The sequence below is a fragment of the Ursus americanus genome, chromosome 4 (genome assembly GCF_024610735.1).
Source record: "Ursus americanus isolate L20-20 chromosome 4, mUrsAme1.1.p, whole genome shotgun sequence".
Classification (NCBI taxonomy): Eukaryota; Metazoa; Chordata; class Mammalia; order Carnivora; family Ursidae; genus Ursus; species Ursus americanus.
The window spans coordinates 46,768,277-46,787,982 of NC_142130.1; the positions used below are offsets into that span (position 1 = coordinate 46,768,277).

Genomic DNA, 19,706 nt, shown 5'->3' on the forward strand with positions numbered 1-19,706 from the left:
TGCATATCCTACGTCTTCTGTTAGCTTTCTTAACAAGGATGCATGAGGGGTCAAGTATTTTGAGACTTCATGTGCATGAAAATATTTTTTATCCTACCTGAACACTCAGTGAATTTTCCTTCAGCAATTTGAAGCCATAGCTCTATTATCTTCTTATTTCTAGCATTGTCATTGAGAAGTCTGAAGGCATTTTAATTTCTGAGTCTTGTGTGTGACTTACTCCCCCCCCTTCTACTTTTTGAAGTCAGTAGAATCTTCTTTGTCTCCAATATTCTGATTTAAGTATTTTGCTTTTGGGTGGGTCTGTTTGCATCCATTGTGCTAGTTGCTTATTGGACATTTTCAATCTGGAAATACGTGTCCTTCAGGTCGGGAATGTTTTTCTGTAATATTTAATTATTTTCTTTTATATTCTCTTTTCTCTCTTTTTTGCAACCTCTGTTCTTTGCTCTTGGACGTCTGGAACTGGTTCTTTAATTTTCTTATCTTTTCTCTCCTCTTTTCTGTTCTTTATATTTTTGTTTTGTTTTCTGGAAGATTTTCTAACATTTGTGCTTCCAATTTTTTCATAAATTTTTTTCTGTAGTCATATTCTTCATTTCCAAGAAGTGTGTTAAATTCTCTCAATATTCTTTTTTAAAGACATATAGTTCTGTTTCAAGGATACGATGTTTCCTTTTAGTACTCTGAAGATATTAACAATGACTGGTTTTTCTTTGCCCCTGAAATTTTCATCTGCCTCGTTCAGTTTTTGTTTCCGATGAGTTACTTTGTGCTTGTTTATTTGGTCTGTGTTTATCATATTAGAGGCTTTTCTCAGATGGCTATCAATCCTGAATATAGAGTATTCCAATAAAATTTCTATTGAAAGCTCCGTGAGAGTGGGGCTGGGGGTGGGGCGCTTGGCAGCTATGAGTGTCACAATAGTGAGCCTAGCTGAGCTGTATTATTGGGAAACCCTCAACGTGATTTTCTCTGTGTCTTTCCTTCTGTGCTAGTCCAATGTCTCAGAGGAGACTCCTACAGTCTTCTGCCTGAAGACCTAGTGGATGGCTTTCTGGGACCCAAATGAGAGAAGAGATATGGGTTCTCTGTATTCAGTATATATACTTTAATCCCTCTGATCTCAGTAAGGTCCCGCTGACAACTGTGCCTGACATATCCTCTAATCCAGAAATGCTTTGTTCTACTCTTTCCAGAGAATAAGCATCCAGTCTCTGGAGGTGGGGGAGCTAGTGCCAGATGGGGATCTGGAAGCTCCTATTTCTCTTCCCCCTTTATTCCACCCCCAGAGTGAATGCATGCCATCGATCCCTGAGCCTTTTAGGTATTCCAAATTGTAAACAGGCTGGTTTTCTCTTCCGTCATGGGCCTCATATTGGTTTCCCGGATATGCTGTCATGTACCTACCGTTCAACTTCTGAAGTGCTGATACTGTTGTTCCCACTGCCGTCCTACCCATATTTCATCCAGGGCTGAAGTAGATTCCATCTGTCCCCACATTCTACAATGAAGCATTTTAGAGTAAAACTCTGCGTATGCGTAATTGTTTTATGTCTCTTTCTTACAACACTAGAATACAGGGGGAAATAAACTTTTAACTTTGTGTTTTGTCATTTGGCTAAATGAAGGATGGACTGAATTAGGATCAGATGAAAGGATGATGGTTTTTATTTGTGTACTTCATAGTAAACTGATGTGTGCATTTTTGTTTTTTTTTAATAGGTTGTGGTTCCAGTGCCTTCATGGTTAACAAGAACCAGAGAACCTGTCACAGATGATTCCCAAAAATTCTCAACGGAGTTGTCTATAATTTTTAAGTACTCTCCGTTTAGAAATGAAGCCGAACTGATGCAGCAGTTTGATGTGATCTATGGAAAACGTGGTAAGATCATCAACACTCGGAAGTTTTCTTAGAAGTATTTGTTTTTAGTGTCTCTCAAAAGATACTTGACATACGCTTTTATATTTTTTCTGTTTATAATACCATGCAGGATCTCACATGGGGGCAGTCACTCATTTTATCCACATGAATTTTGTCTTTAGTGAATCCAAACATGAATAGCCCTAAGTCCCTGACACTGGGAGAAAGATTTGTACTTGCACGAGCTTGGTGAAGACTGGATGTGGAGAGGACAACCCAGTCTGTGACCGTAGGGAATCCATCGTCCCTGCACTACATAGAGTTAGGAGACGCTTACTGCAGTGTCTATGATTAGATGATCCCACCTATGTAAGACAGCAGTTTATAAGCCAGTAAATCCAGGTTTCCGAGGCAGAGGGTTAGCAAAAGCTCTGTGGACATTTTCCACATGAACACATCTTTCTGTATATTCTGTATTTCTGTATTCTTTCAACCTGCACCAGCTTTCTACTCAACATGTAGAATGCACTGTGTCTGCTAACATTTTCCAGTGCCAGTCTTTCTCCAGACGTCCGCCTTTCATATCTAGAAACAAGAAGAATCCTACTCTAGGAAAAGCTATGTGCATTTTCCTTTTTGCAACTCCTTGATTTATGTAATTTTTTTAGTGAAATTCTGAGAAATTTGTTTCTGACTTGGCTTGTATTACCTTCAAATTTTCTTCTCTAATTTGTGGCATTTTGTTTAAAAATGATTTTTTGTCATCCTCTCCCTTTTTTCTTAGAGGAGAACTAGTGGCAATTCAACAAATATTAATCTTATTAATGTATCCATGATATACTTTTTTTTGTATTTTTAAAAAGAGGATGTGTGCAGGCAGTGGGGGAGGGGCAGAAGGGGCAGGGGAGAGAGAGAGAGAAAATCTTAGGCAGACTGCACGCTCAGCACAGAACCCAAGGTGGGGCTCTCGATCTCACGACCCTGAGATCATGACTTGAGCTGAAGTTAAGAGTCAACTGACTGAGCCACCCGGGCACCGCTATACATGATATACTGTAAGGACAGCTAATGTAATTTGTTAGTTGACTTTAAACTGTGAAATACTCGTGTAAATACTAATGAAGGGTGTACTGTTTCTTCAATACTTTTCTAAATGCTTTATAAAAATTAACACATTTAATTCTCAAAATAATTCATGAGGTCCGCTGTGTAGATTAGAAAAATGAGGTTCAAAGAGGTTAGGAAATGTATCTGAGGTCATTGCCCTGGTAAATAAATGGTTGATCCAGGATTTAGACACAGGCATTCTTAGTCACTGTGCTGTTTGTTCTTTCTTGTGTTGTAGTACTACCGAGAGAAGTGTAATTGGTTGTTCTTTTAATTTCTCTGATGGTCCTGTTTGTCTTTGTACCATAATCAATTTGTAAAGAATTTGGATTATTTAGTTAACTGTGCTTTAGAGCAGGGGTCAGCAAATGTGGCCTGCAGGTCAGACCCAGCCATACTTGTTTTTGTAAATAAAGTTTTATTGGAATACGGCCACACTCATTCATTTATGTATTCTCTGTGGTGGAGGTGATGGAGGTGAGTTGTCAGTACACGTGACAGAGACCATTTGGCCTGCAAAGCCTGAAATGTTTATCATCTGGCCCTTTACAGAAAAAGTTTGCCAACACCTATTATGGGGTCTAAAAGCAATTCTTCATATTTGTACAAATTTTTAAAACTCATCTTTGTTCTTACATGTGTTGATTGTAGTTCCATCAATGGGAGCTTTACCTGTAATACAAATTTAGCTCAGACGCCTGACAATTTTCATAATGCAAATTATGAAAAAATGCCAAAGTATAAGAAACCTCATTGAGAGGCTTATAAAGAATTGACTAGGAATAAGCCCTATAATGTAGAAACTCAACAGTCTTTGGCAGAGAGTGGAATTTGTTGTGAGACTTCTATCTTGGAACTTATCCAAGCATATTATTTACTGAAGTACAGAAGGAAATTTGGTCTAGAGTAGGCTTAATTCCATAGATGAGATAATAGCACCATGACTAAAATTTAGTGTAAAGTATTGACAAGTCAAATGTCCTTTTTTTCTTCTAGGTACTTTGCTGGTTATTTATAACTTGAAGCTTTTGCTTAGTGGAGAACCAGAATTGGATGTTAAGACTGACAAGGAAGATATACTGATGGCTGGAGCTCTTGAGGAGTGAGTAGTGTATACGTTCGACAGAATGTCTCTCAGTAATGGCAGCGAGCTGGCTCTGAAGCTCTGCATCCTGGATCTAGGTCTGAGGTCCCCGTCCTTAGGTTCTAGGGCAATTCATTTTATGCCAGTTACAGATGAAGTAGGTTAGGCTAGACCACTGATTCCCAAACCTGGCTGACGCTCTGAATGACCGGGAGAGCTTCTTAAGTGTAGGATCTTGTCTTAGCTCAGACTCTGCTGAGTCAGCATCTCCCGATATCAGGCCTAGGAATCAATACTTTTCACACGTTCCCCAGGTGATTCAGAAGCAGCAGCACATTTGGGAACTGCTGGACTAGCACCTCTAAGCTTCTCTAATTCCGAAACTCCTATTTTATGAATATTAAAACTGAAAAAAAAAAAAACCCAGAGTTCATTATCCATATGTGTCGTTAAAAATGGACATCAGGATGGTGTGAAGCAATAGGAAATATCACCAGCTGACAATTCAGAATGACCCTATGAACTTCATACTTGTAGTTTATAAGTAAGTAAGTTGACATATTCCTTTTTCTTGGCTATTAGGGATCCATAGAAAATAGAATAAGGAAGCATTGGAGAGCATGAGTGAAAAGTATGGAGGGGGCGCCGCCTGGGTGGCGCAGTTGTTAAGCGTCCGCCTTCCGCTCAGGGCGTGATCCCGGGGTCCTGGGATCGAGCCCCACATCAGGCTCCTCCACTGGGAGCCTGCTTCTTCCTCTCCCACTCCCCCTGCTTGTGTTCCCTCTCTCGCTGGCTGTCTCTATCTCTGTCAAATAAATAAATAAATAAAGTCTTAAAAAAAAATATGGAGAAATAAGGAAACAGTGATGGAACCTAAGTTTCTCCAAAATAACTTTGTATTTGAAACTTACCAACTTGAGCCTGCAGTCTCTTAGTGTCAGAACTCTGGAGCTAGAAGGGATTTTGAAGGAATTAAATTCAGTCTGATTTATTTTAATTAAATACTGGTATTGTCCAGTGGAAATATAATGAGAGAAACAAATATGAACCATATGTGAAATCTAAATTTTCAAGTAGCCACATTAGGAAAGGCAAAAAGAAACGGGTCAAATTAATTTTAATAATGTTTTTATTTAATCTGGTATATATAAAGTATAATTTTAATATAAAAATATTAGACATTTTAGACTCTTTTTTTTTCCTACTAAATCCTCAAAACCTAGTGCATGTCTTACACAGATAGCGTGTATCGGTTTGGACTAGTGCCCAACAGCCACATATGGCCAGTGGCTACCGTATTGGACAGTGCAATTTTATATTAAGAGATTGAGACCCAAGTAAATACATAAACTTAATGGAGAATTTTTTTTTCTTTTGTCTTTGAGGTGAAATTTGAAAGTCCCTTCCCCAGTTAGAAAACTTAATGTTTGATAATGCACTTTTAGATTATCTTTTCTACTTTTTTTTAATTTATGTTTTTCTTCATTTCATTCTAATGTATAATTCTTGATTTACACAGAAATGAAGGTTTTTTTCTTTTGGGAAAAAATAAAATCCAGCCTCATTTTGTTGTACAAATGCTGGGAACCCCTTTGGCAACATTAACAGGCCGATATCAGAAAGGAGGCCTAGAACCGTTACTGGCACCTCCATTACCAGCTCCCCCACGCCCCTGGCCCTGCCCTTCTGTCTAACAGCTGCTTCCAAAACCAATAGCTCATGCTATTTAAAAGCTCTGAGCCCAACTTTTCAAACAGTTATCTGTCAGAGTGCCTTGGCATTTCAGCACTAGCATCAGAAAACAAACACATTATTAGAGGGATAATTTGACAGCTAATTTCTTTGGGAAAAAAGTTCTTACTGTTTCCAGATTTGTTTAATGAAGTCAGAAGCTGTTTAAGCCATTTAAGCAGTTAATCACAAAATGCAGAAAATGGATCAGATCCAGGATATGTACAGTTTAATTTTGGAACATTGACCACATTGGATTTGTTCGTGTGTTTGATTTTTCAACAACATTTTTTTTGTAGTTTAATCATAAGAAGAGCCTTTTAAAGACAGGGTGGGGGGATTTTTATGAGGAGGGATTGTTTTAAAGAAGAGACATCATTTCTCTACCAAGGGTGCTGTCTATACATTTCGTGGCTTCTGATGTGAGTCTCACAATAGTGCCGAGGAGGGACAGCAGTACCGCCTCCTGGGGGGGAATGATGTATAGTTTCCCCTCTGAAAAGTCAGTGGGCTCTGACATTAACACCCAATTCCTCTTCATTAAGGGACTAGAAAAACGTTAACTCTTGCAGCTGAAAGAATACTCTCGTCGAAGATGGATCTTTTTCTGCCTCTTCTTCCATTTATGACTTCTGATACTTGAACTTCTAATCAAGTACAGTTAACATAATCTTGGTTTTGAGAACAAGTGGTTTAGTAATGTAGCAGCTCCTTTGACACTTCTTTTTCTTGTGGTTATGGTGTCCCCTTAAAGCCACTGGGCACGATTCTTCATCTATTCAAGACAAGTTTCAAACCTTGAAACTATGCAATTTCCACCTTTGGTCTTAGATGGTGTGGTCCTGCTGATTCTGAAAATAATTTAATTTTCTACATAGAAATAGGAAAATTCAAGCTTTCAGGTTTTTTTTCTGATATACTTTTTCTTCCAATTTTGTTTATTATAAAATCAAAAGTGAAGCAATATTTTTAAAAAATTTTAAAGAAAAGAATTTATATATCATAATCGATTATTTTTGTTATTCAATTCTAGTGTTTTTTAAGTGTGATTTCTGTGTTTTTTTCATTTACAATTTGCTTCTGAACTTAAAGTTATTATGTAGTCTTGGTAAGTCTCATTTCATAATGATTTCTTGATAAATGGTTTTACAATAGTCCATTAAATTGATTCATTGTAATTTCTATAATGATTTCTGTATTTTTGGATAGTAGCATTGGTCTCAGTGTTTCACATTATTTATAGATAATATTGAAATAAACATTTTCATACAGATGGATTTTTTTATTCTTTAAAAATTTTTTTTTAAGACTTATTAGAGAGTGAACAAGTGTATGAGCAGGGGGGAGGGGCAGAGGGAGAGGGAGAAGGAGACTCCCCACTGGGCAGGGAGCCTGATGAAGGGCTTGGTCCCAGGACCCTGGGGTCATGACCTGAGCCGAAGGCAGACGCTTAACCAACTGACTCACCCAGGTACTCTTGAATTGTTTTTTTATGACAAATTCCCAAGAACTACTGAGTCAAACTGTCTGGGCATTCAGATAGTTCTTGTGAATGTATGATATCACTTTTAAACTTTGCAACCAAAACCCTTTATTTGCTTTGGGCTAAGGCTTTGGGCTGAGGCTCTACAGCCATAATCCAACCATCAGCAGGGCCTTGTTGCAAGATGACAATAACTTTATGAAAATTTCATTAGGAGTGATGTTCGAGTACACAGGCAGTGGCATGTGCTTTGGCAATAGCAGTGTAAAGACAACCTGTTTTCACTTAAATTAAAAAATATGTAGATAGAGAAGTCATCTCAGAATTTCAGAATCAGATGAGGCAGAAGTTTGCATTTAACGTGTGATATATTAAATCAGAATTTGAATCTGTGAATGTGGCATGTAGAGAGTGCCAGGGAATCATACGTAATTGCAGGGTGATGTGCAGAAAGTGGGTTATATCTGCTGGGAAAGAATCTGCCATGTTAAATTTAGGCAAAGTGCCCTAAAAGGGAAGATGACAATATGAAAAATAACTTTGTAAGAAATCAAAAGAAAGTTAAGACTTTGGAACAAAGAGGGAGGGGAAGGGCTGCGAATATGGGATATTAATGAAAATAATAGTGAACTAATGACAGGAAATAAGTTTCTACAGAGCCGTCTTAGACAATGTTAGTTTGTTAATTTATGTTGTAATTTTCTGGACCAAGTCCCACATCTCAAACCTTTACAAATTTAACCCCCACCCTGTTTTTGTTTTTGTTTTCCTTTGAAGTAATCAAAACAAAATCAAGTTAACTTGTTGTCTCCTTCTCACTGGTGGCTGTTAGTAAACTTTAGTTACAGTCACACAGATGATTAAAATCCGAGTGATTTGCAGAGGTCCTATATTGACTGAATGTGGTAGGACTGAGCAAATGGAATGTGACAGGTGGTAGAGGGGAGGGTTTGAAGAGGCCAGCGCCTGGCCTTGCCTCACAGGTGGTCAGTATCAGTTGGCATCTGCAGAATGAACAGGGTTGTAATTGTACTTCCATATTCCATACCCGGAGAGTCTGTGTAGATAGCAGGTATGGAATTACTCTATCCTTCAGATATTTTACATTTCATTCATAGGGCATAGAGTTCCTTATGTGGATACCAGTATGGAACTGTAATTTCATAACAGATCTTGAAATTCATATAAGGTATGCCACCCAATCCTGGATCGAAGTGTTCGTTTTCCTTATGCTCTCCTGTCTCTCACTCTTCGGTGTGGTCTACCTGGTGGTCCAGCACCTGCTCCAGGGACAGTAATCTTTGGGGCAGTGGGTGGAGTGGGCCTCATGTAGCACACAAATATGTTGATTGAAAACTACTCAAGCGTGCATAAATACATCAATCAGTGTAACAGTGCTTTCTCATTCTCTACCCCCCCATCTCTCTTCTACTATAGAAATCATTCTGCAACTTGGGTTTTAAATATGTCATCTAGATTTTTCAATATTTGTCAGTTTATACTAAAGTCATACTTTTTTCTTCTTAGCTTTTTCTTTTGACATAATTTAGAGTTCTTGACAGCATTGCAAAGATAATGCAAAGAATTCCAACATACCTTTCTCTCGGGTTCCCCAGGTGTTGATATTCTACCACACTCGCTTTATCATTCTTCCTCTCCCTCTTCTTCTCTTTATGCATGGTAGAGACCCATGCATTCCTTTTCATTTTAAGGGTAATAATCTGTCACTACCAGTATTTTGTGACTAAAGTTGTCCTAGATTTGGCTGAAGGATGCCTGTTCAAGCTGGCTTTTTAAAATTTTTTTATTTTTTTAATTTAAATTCAATTCATTAACATATAGTGTATTATTAGTTTCAGAGGTAGAGGTCAGTGATCCATCAGTCTTCTGTAATTCCCAGTGCGCATTATATCACATGCCCTCCTTAATGTCCATCACTCAGTTACCCCATCCCTCCACCCACCTCCCCTCCAGCAACCTTGGTTTGTTTCCTATGATTAAGAGTCTGTTATGGTTTGTCTTCCTCTCTGATTTCATCTTATTTTATTTTTTTCTTCTTTTCCCCTGTGATCCTCTGTTTTGTTTGTTTCTTTTTTTTTTTTTAAAGATTTTATTTATTTATTCAACAGAGAGAGAGACAGCCAGCGAGAGAGGGAACACAAGCAGGGGGAGTGGGAGAGGAAGAAGCAGGCTCATAGCAGAGGAGCCTGATGTGGGGCTCGATCCCATAACGCCGGGATCACGCCCTGAGCCGAAGGCAGACGCTCAACCGCTGTGCCACCCAGCACCCCCTCTGTTTTGTTTCTTAAATTCCACAAATCAGTGAGATCATATGATAATTGTCTTTCTGTGCTTGACTTATTTCACTCAGCATAATACCCTCTAGCTCCATCCATGTCAGTGCAGATGGCAAGGTTTCATTTTTTGATGGCTGAGTAGTAGTCCAGTGCGTGCGTGTGTGTATGTACACCACATCTTCTTTATCCATTCATCTGTTGATGGGCATCTGGGTTCTTTCCATAGTTTGGCTTTTGTGGACTTTGCTGCTATAAATACTGGGGTGCAGGTGCCCCTTCAGATCACTACATTTGTATCTTTGGGGTAAATCCCTAGTAGTACAATTGCTGGGTCATGGGGTAGCTCTGTTTTCAACTTTTTGAGTTTTCCAAAGTGACTATATCAGCTTGCATTTCCACCAACAGTGTAAGAGGGTTCCCCTTTCTCCACATCCTTGCCAGCACCTGTCATTTCCTGACTTGTTAATTTTAGCCATTCTGACTGGTGTGAGGTGGTATCTCATTGTGGTTTTGATTTGTATTTCCCTGATGTCGGGTGATCCGGAGCATTTTTTCATGTGTCTATTGGCCATTTGGATGTATTCTTTGGAGAAATGTCTGTCCAGGTCTTCTGTCCATTTCTTGATTGGATTATTTGTTCTTTGGGTGATGAGTTTAATTAGTTCTTTATAGACCTTGGATACTAGCCCTTTATCTGATATGTCATTTGCGAATATCTTCTCCCATTCTGTTGGTTGTCTTTTGGTTTTGTCGACTGTTTCCTTTGCTGTAAAAAAGCTTTTTATCTTGATGAAATCCCAATAGTTCATTTTTGCCTTTGTTTCCATTGCCTTTGGAGACATGTCTAGGAAGAAGTTACTGTGGCTGAGGTCACAAAGATTGCTGCCTATATTTTCCTCTAGGATTTGGATGGATTCCTGTCTCACATTTAGGTCTTTCATCCGTTTGAGTCTGTTTTTGTGTATGGTATAAGAAAATGGTCCAGTTTCATTCTTCTGCATGTGGTTCAAGCTGGCTTTTATGTTCTTTTGACATATCACCATCATTTTTATACATTTTTTGGCGTCGTAAGATGTTTCAGGCTCATATTATACTTCTGTTGCTGTAATACAATCAGCCATTTCTCTAAAGAATCCTGGTTTCTTTTATTGGATAATTGCAGTCCTCATTTTTAAAAATGATTTTTTAAAAATGGCTATAATGAATTACTATACATTGGTATATAATAGTTTTTCAATAATATTCGTTATTTTACATTGATATATTGTACATCAGTACCCCCTTAGTGATGATGGGAACTTAGGTTGATTTCACTTTTTCACTATTTTAACAATGCTGATCTTTTTTTTTTTTTTTTTTTTAAGATTTTATTTATTTGAAGGAGAGAGAGAAAGAGAGCAAGCAAGCAGACGGAACATGCAGAGGGAGAGAGAGAATCTCAAGCAGACTCCCCACTGAGTGAGGAGCCTGAGGGTCTTGATCCTGGGACTCCAAGATCATGACCTGAGCTGAAACCGAGAGTTGGCTGCTTAACCAACTGAGCCACCCAGCTGCCCCAACACTTACCTTTTTTAAATTAGAATTTGTATTTAGGTAATTGTAGATTCATAAGCAGTTACAAGAAATAATATAGAGAAAGCCTGTGTACCCTTTGCTCAGGTTCCCCATTGCTGTTACTTTGCTAAACTTGTAGTATAACATCACAACAAGGATATTGACATTGATGCAATCTGCCTAGCTTGGTGCAAAGCCACCAGTATATCAGCACAAGGATCCTTCCTGTTGCCTTTTTTTTTTTTTTTAAGATTTTATTCATTTATTAGAGAGAGCGAGGGCGAAAGAGCACAAGCAGGAGGAGCAGCAGAGGGAGAGGGAGAAGCAGACTTCCTGCTGAGCAAGGAGCCGGATATGGGGCTCAATCTCAGGACCCTGAGGTCATGACCTGAGCCTAAGGCAGCTGTTGAACCGACTGAGCCACCCAAGTGTTGGCTTCCTGTTGCCTTTTATTTTTTTTTTTATTTTTTTTTTTTAAATGATTTTTTATTATATTATGTTAGTCACCATACAGTACATCCCCAGTTTCCGATGTAAGGCTCGATGATTCATTAGTTGTGTATAACACCCAGTGCACCATGCAATACGTGCCCTCCTTACTACCCATCACCGGTCTATCCCATTCCCCCACCCCCCTCCCCTCTGAAGTCCTCAGTTTGTTTCTCATAGTCCATAGTCTCTCATGTTTCATTCCCCCTTCTGATTACCCCCCCTTTCTTTATCCCTTCCTGTTGCCTTTTAGAGCAACACACACCCTCTCTCCTCTTTTCCCACTTGATTTTTAACATTGTTAGTATTGTCCTTTGTCTAATAGTTTCTGATATTTTGAGGTTAAATCTGCAATATTTTTCTTTATGAGTTTCTTTTCCACTTCTAAACTCAGGTGTTCTTTAACCAAATATATTTTCTTATCATTTTTTTAATATCTGTAGTTTATTTCTGTAGCTTTTTAATCTATCTGAAATTTGTTTTTTGAACATGGTGTACATGGGGGAGGACAAATTAATATTTTCTAATGGATATAGCATTTTAAAAATAGTCGAGCCTTTCCTACTTATTTGAAATGTATCACTAATATAAGCTAAATTCTCATCATATATGGATCTGCTTCTAGATGGCCTATTTCTTTTCGTATATTTTTTTTCTCTTCTCGCTTCATTAGAATTTTTTAATTGCTGTAGCCTTTAAAATGTGTTTTGCTATTTGGTAGGGCAAGTACTCCTTCACTGTCCTTTTTAAAAATATTTTGATTATTCTTGCAGATGTTCTTTTCCGTATGAATTTCAAAATCAGGTTTTCAGGTTTTATTACAAAAAGTGCTCTCTTGGGATTTTGATTGATAGCCCCTTGAATTTATGGATTAATTGGGGAGGAACTGACATATTTATGTTTTGGTTCTTATTTCGGTCTTTTATATAGTTTGGTGGAGTTCTACACCAACATATATATCCTAGTTAAGAACAAGGCTTTGGTAGTTAGACTGTATGGGTTCAATTTGTAGTTCTATAAGCTGTGTTAATATGGGGAAGGTAGTTAATCTTACAGAGCCTCAATTTACTCATCCAAAAATGGCAATAGTGATAGCAGTAGTGTTAATAGTAGTGTATCACAGGGTGTTGTGAAGCTTGCATGATGTATGAACTGAAAAGTGCTTAGACCACTCCCTGGCACAGAGTTCATACTCAGTAATTGCTGGGTATTATTATATCTTCATATAGGTCTTGTACAGTTCTTGTTAAGTTCATAGGTATTGTGACTCTTCTTGGCATTCAAATACGATCTTTTCTCTGTTGCTTTTTCTAATTATTAATGTGCAGACAGGAAAGCCATTGACTTTTTAAAAAATTTTTATTTATTTATTTTAGAGGTGGGGAGGGGCAGAGGGAGAGGAAGAGAGTCATTAAAGCAGATTCCATTTGATCCCTTGACCCTGAGGTCATGACATTAAAAGTTGGAGGCGTAACCAATGGAACCACCCAGGCATCCCCAAACCATTGACTTTTGACTGTTGATTTTATATCTCGCCATTTACTGAATTCTTTTATTCTAATAGTTTTCAGTTGGGTTTTCTATTTAGTCTTTATTTGCAAATAGTGATGGTTTTGTGTCTTCATTTCTCTTACTCATTCTGTTTTCTTGTTTTAACTAATCAGTTAACTAAGAGTGGTAATAACAGACAGGATTTTTGGTTTGTTTCTGTCTTAATGGAATTCTTTTATCTTTGACAGTTAGGTGTGATATTTGTTCTAGTTATTATTCCTTTTAACCAATGCTTTTTGTCAAACTTAGGAAGTCATTTTATTTCTAGTTTATTGAGTGACTTTTATTTATTTTTCACATTAGGAAATTGGTGTTAAGTTTTTGTCAGTGCTTTTTGATATCTGTTGAGGTGATTTAATTTTGTTTTTCTCTTTTAATCTGTTAAAGTATATTATTCTAGTAAAGTGTTTGCTATTGAACTATCATTTTTCCATTCCTCAAATAAACCCAACTAGTTCACTGTGTTAATTTCACTAGTATTTTATTTAATATTTTTTGCCATTATGCTTACACGTGAGACTGGGCTATCAGTATGCTTTTATTTTCCTTATCTTATTAAGTATTGGTGTATAGATTATGGTAGAATGAGTTGAGAAGTTTTTCACCTCTTTTTTTGATTTGGAAGGGTTTATGTAAAATGAGTCTTTTTGTTTGCCTGTAGATTTGGTAGAAATTCTCTGAAAAATCTGTAGTCTTACCACTTTTTTTTTGTTTTTACTTTCATTACTTTTGAATTGTGCTATAACTTAATCTCAGATTTTTAAATTCTTGGATCAAATTTGTCATTTATAATTTCTTATAAAAACTTTCATTTTATTTAGATTTGCAAATTTGTTGATAAGGAGTTTTACATAAAAATTCTTATAAAATTTCTGTTTTCCCCAATCCTATAGTTGTATCTCCTTTTACTACTTTTGTTGCATGTTGTGCCATCTCTTTGTCTTGGCCAGAAAGGCTTAGGTGTTTCAACTGTCTTTAAAAACAAAATAATTTCAGATTCTTTTTAAATCTACTAGGTTTATATTAGTTATGTATTTCCCTATTTTCTCCTGCTTTCTTTGGATTTGTTTTATTTGACTTTGTCTGCTTCCTTGAGGTGTATCTTTTATTTGTTTACTTTCAATTCATTTTCTAACCTAAATAACTGAGGCATTTATGCATCCTCCCAGCCCAGCCCTCCTCATTATGGCTCTATTCTGCAGGTTTCAAAAGTAGAACTGTCATTGTTGCTTATTTCATTTATTTTTTTTAAGATTCATTTACTTATTTGAGGGGGTAGGAGGGGCAGAAGGAGAGAAGCAGATGCCCTGCTGAGCGTGGAGACCCCATGTGGGGCTCTATCCCATGACCCTGAGATTACAACCTGAGCAGAAACTAAGGGTTGGTTGCCCAAAGGACTGTGCCACCCCCCCCCTTTTTTTAATTAATTCATTATTGCTTATTTCTAAATAGTTTATAAATTCCATTTTGATCTTCTCTTTAGCTCAGGAATTACTTTTAAAAAGTATTTTAAAAATCAGCAAGTACATAAGTTTTTTGGGGGTGGTGTCGAATATCCTCTTATTCTGATTTTATTATATGGTGATCAGGGAATATAGTTTGCATTGTATCTGCTCTTTGAAATCTGTTGAGATTTCTTGTGGCCTAATGTTTTAAACATTGGAAAAATTGTGAATCTCTGAAAAAGACAGATTCTGTAACGTCATGTTTTTAATTAAGTTATTCAGATCTTCCATTTCTTTTTCTCCCTCAATCCCTCAATTTCTGAAGAGGAGTATGAATCTTACAGTGCCTTTGGTTTTGTCCATGTTTCTTTATTTCTTCTAATTTTTGCAGTGTATGTTTCTGAGTCATTAGATTTATGGCAGATATACATTTTAAGTGAACCTTTATTAATATAAAATATCCCTCTATGTTCCAGTTAATGCTTTCTAATAACTTTGTTTCTATTTTTGTCTAATATTAACCTATGTTTGCTTTATTTTGATTAACTTTTCTTACCATATATTTTTCCACTGCTTTATTCTCAGCAGTGTTGTTTAATTTTCAACTTGTCTCTTATAAATGGCATATAATTAGATTTGTGACTCAGTCTAAGTGCTTCTGTCTTTTAATAGGAAATCTATCTGTTTTACACTTATTATGACATCTGCTATGGCTGCCTCTCATTTTATTTTTTGTATTTAATTTGCTTCTTTGGTTGTCATTCATTTGCGCTTGGGTTTATTTAATTTTGTATGCCTATTTTTTTTCTCCCCCTTTGTGAGATTGTTGAGTTGTAATTTTTTTTTTTTTTTTTTTGCCAAGAAGGAAGGTTCATTTTTTTCTATTCCAGTAGTTTGAAAATCATTTGTTCCATTCTATTTTTTTACAGTGGATTATCTTTACATTTTAAATAAACATATCTAAACTTAGTTTTCTTATCAAAGTGTAGAGTTAACATCTGTCTCATCTCACAAATAAGTCAGGGCCTTAATATGCTTTATTTCTCTTTCATACCAGTTCCACCTTTTCTGATTATTCTGTTTGGATTTATTTATAACATTTTACAATATTATATCATACCCTGCGTAAATAGTTATTTAGACTAAATTATAATATTTAATATTTTTCTTTGCTTACCACACCATCTTCCATCCTAGATTTTTAAAATTTACACATTAGTTTATTTGCTGGGTTATAGCTTCAAATAATTATTTCGAAGTCCACGTGAGGTAAATTTTTAGAAGCTTTGTATCCTTATAAGTGTTTTTTTTTCCCCTTGCCTCCTCAATATTTGTTTAAATGAATGAAGAAACATTGATTCAAAAATAGTTTCCCAGGGGCACCTGGGTGGCTCAGTAGGTTAAGTGTCTGACTCTTATTCTCAGCTCAGATCTTGATGTCAGGGTTGTGAGTTCAAGCCCTGCACTGGGATCTACACTGGGTGTGGAGCCTACTTAAAAAAAAAAAGTTTCCCTCAGAACTTATTGCTCATTTGACTTCTTGAATCCATGTTGTTAATGAGAAGTCTGACCCAGATGTGATTACTAAATTTTTGTAAATTACTAATTTTCCCCCTTGGATAGCTTTTAGGAGTTCTCTTAACTTTAAATAAAATTCCACAATGTGTCTGCTTGTGGGTTTTGACTTATTAAACATTCTTCTTACTCAGGACTCTTGTCCTCAGGGTTCTTGGAGGACACTTCTAACTTGCTTATTTCACATTGGCTCTGCCTTCAACTAGATCCAGACCCAACCATTTATCACCTCCTCTCCCACCATAATCCTTGTCCAGGCCACCGTCATATCTCCCGGGGTTATAGAGAGCCTCCCACCAAGCCACAGGTCTCTTTGTTTCCACCCTTCGCCCTGTGAAAACTCTTTCACCCTTGCCGCTCTGTAGCAGCCACAGTAGTCTTTTAAAAACTCTCTATACAAGATTCCTCAATGACTTCCCATTACACTCAGAGGAAGAGCAAAGGTCTTCATAATGGTCTGCAGCATCCTGCCAGATGTTGTCTCTCTGACTTCCTTTCTTCTCCCATTCCTCTCTAGGCACAATGACCTCCCTCCTATTCTTCCTTGGGTTTCAGCAGAGACAAATACGTGTTCATAGTTACCAGCCTGTCTTTGATTTTTTAAAAAAATAGTCCTTTACATAATGGCATGGTCTGTCAGCAGAGACATGAGGGTTAATTGAAAATGGCGGGGAAGGGGGGAGCGTTTGCAGTCTGTTGCCATATTAACTTTTTCTGCGTGTAGTAAGGTACATACAGAATTAGAAAACGTGGACACCAGACCCTTGAGTCCATTCTGTGGATTAAGTTGAAGGAACCAGAACCTCAGGCCCATAGGCAGGCAGGTCTGTGGGGTGGGGGGGCTGCCGGGTCTAACTTCTGACTCCCACTCCAAGTCACCTTGCAGCGCCGTGCTTCAGGCCAGCCATCGCTGGAGGCAGGTGGTACATTAGAGAAAGAGTGGACTCTGTAGTTGCTTAGAACGGGTCTCAAATCCTGGTTCTTCCCCCTGAGGAGCTGTCTGACTATAGATGGATTCATTTTACATTCACTCCTTCAGTGGATATTTCTTGAGTGTCAGGCCCTGTTTTAGGAGCCGGGAATATAGGACGGAACAAAACGCAAATATCTCTCCCCCCAGATGGCCTGAATTCTGTTGGGAGAGCTGTCATTCTAGTGATAAGTTATCTGTGGTCTCTGAACTTCAGTATTTTCGTCTACGAGATGAGGCTATGTATAACATCATCTTCTTAGTACGAAGGCTGTGGAACTACAATAGTCACAGGACCTGGCACATGCAGGTTTTGTGTGCCTTTTAGTCCCCTCCATTCTGCTTTTCCCTACAGCACTTCTTTCTAGCACTTACTGTTACAGTGCTCTGGAAACTAACCCAGTGTCTGGTACATAGCAAGCAACAAATGAATTCAGGTAAACCGAACTGAACGCCAATGTCTAGGCATTTCTGAGGATGTGTAGATACTTTCATTGGAAGATGCTGGCATTCTTAGCAGTGGCTTCTGTCCTCCATCCTTGAAGATTACTGGGGATCTTTACTGGGGGGAGGGGGAGTTTTAGGAAATTTTGTAAAGTGCTTCTATTACCTTTGAAATCTCTTTTTGGTTCCATATGGTGAAGACTTGATCACTCCTATAACATTTTTCCTGATTCCCTTTTTGGAGGTTGAGACAGTGTGAGCATTGTACCTGTTCTATTATGCATGTGATTTCCTTGTGCCACGTTGCTTCTGTGATTTGTCCTTTTAACATTATAAATATTTTATGTATTCAACTTTATGAGAAAATGCAAGAAAGCGCAGACTCGTAAAAAAGGCATGTCATGGAATTGGCTGTCATCGAAGGGGCCTGTCATACCCCTGGAATCCATCATGGGTTAGAATCTCAGGCAGCTAGGGGAACCCATCTTAAAAAACAGCTCTGAGAGTGGTGATATAATGTGGAATAATGGAGTTTAAATTTTGTGCTAAGTAATGTTTTGAAATTAGATGCCGCGTTGCCCGTGCGTTCCTAAGTGGACAGTCACTGGGCAGCATTCCATAATGTCTCTAGTTTATGTCTTAACTGAGCTGACTGGGAACACATCAAAAGTTACACCTTCAAATTGTAATGTGCTGCTTGCCATATCGCGGGTATGACAGAAGCACTTTCATTACTTTGCAGAGCTTATAACTCTTCTTTTAAATTACCTCTTTGAGTTGACATTTCTCTTAGGTATAATCCAGCCTAAGATTAAATTTGGTTAGCCCCTTCGTAGTTCAGAATTTAAACTAGTTAAAAACCTTTATGCACTTCTTTATATTCAAGATAATATAGGCCTTGTTAATTTCAACTTGAAGAACTCCTTAGAGATTTTGTAGGGACTTTAGCAATAAATTTAGAAAACAATTTTGGTTATAGAATGCAGTATTTTCATGAATAAAAATATGGCACTTCTGAGGTATTCCAAAAGGAATCTACTTTAGTGCCTGGAGTTTAGAGTCATTTTCTCCACTGTGGACCTTACAAGGGCAGTTCAGTGGGAGTCCGTTGTCTGTGGACCCATTGTGGTTAAATGTAGAGGGTGTCCTGCATCCAAACACCTGCTTCTCTCTTTCAGGCAACCTTTCTTACATACCACCCTGTCCTGTAGGTCTCAGAACTTGCAGAGGTAAAGGAAGCACCTGGGGAGCTTTAAAAAATTTACATTCTCAGACTCCGGCCACGGAGAATCTGAATTGATAGGTAAAGGAGATGCGACGCTGGCCACAGGACCTCTGTTTCTGGCCTCTCTCCTGTCCTTAACAGTTTGGTGACCACCGATCTACTCATGATATGCCACGTGTGGAGCAACACTTAAAACAGCAGCAGAACAATGTGCATAGATTGGGAGAAGAAAGAGGCCACACCGAGACCACAGCCACAGCTGGATGCTGAATTAGAGACTTTATAAGAACACCCAAATGCCGTGCAGGAGACAAACGCATAGGCTACTCCATCTGCTGTTACATTCCACACACTTTCAAGCCAGTTTCTGGCTTAAAACACTCTTCCTTCCCTATATCTGTCATGTGGCTGTGTGTGTGTGCATGTGTGTGTGTTGGGCGGCACTCTCTCTTCCTTCCTTTATAAAAGTAAGTTAAGTTGAAATAAAAATAAATAAAAACTGTTAAATACTAACACAATATAATAAAAAAACATTAAAATAAAAATTAAAAAAAAAAAGAGAGAGATACAGGAAAAGATAGAGATATGGGCACTTCCGGCAAAGTCCAAGACAGAAAAGAAAGACATTTTGTAGTAAACAAGAGCACGCTTCTTGTATGTGAATTAGTTCCTGGTGGGTGGGGAATAACAGTATTTTTTTCTTAGATCTTTTGAAGATAGCTTAGTACATTTGTATTTCAGTTTCCTAAGTGAATGGCTTTATTTATAAAAATTGATAGCATCGCCGTTGAAGATGATCAGTCATTAAAAAGTCTTTCTTGTAAAGGGAACCCCCTGTCGTTCATTCTAAATTAAGCCAAGGAAGTCCTGAATAATTATCATTGATT

The 19,706-nt window shown here is 37.7% G+C and overlaps 1 protein-coding gene across 1 annotated transcript in view; it reads left to right on the top strand.

Moving 5' to 3' along the window:
- The window catches only part of MORC1 (MORC family CW-type zinc finger 1), a 157,536-nt gene that overhangs the window by 18,908 nt on the left and 118,922 nt on the right, over positions 1-19,706 (top strand). The window contains exons 7-8 of the mRNA XM_087861296.1: positions 1,726-1,885; positions 3,968-4,073. Coding sequence (XP_087717422.1) covers positions 1,726-1,885; positions 3,968-4,073 — 266 coding nt within the window. The remainder of the gene's footprint in view (positions 1-1,725; positions 1,886-3,967; positions 4,074-19,706) is intronic.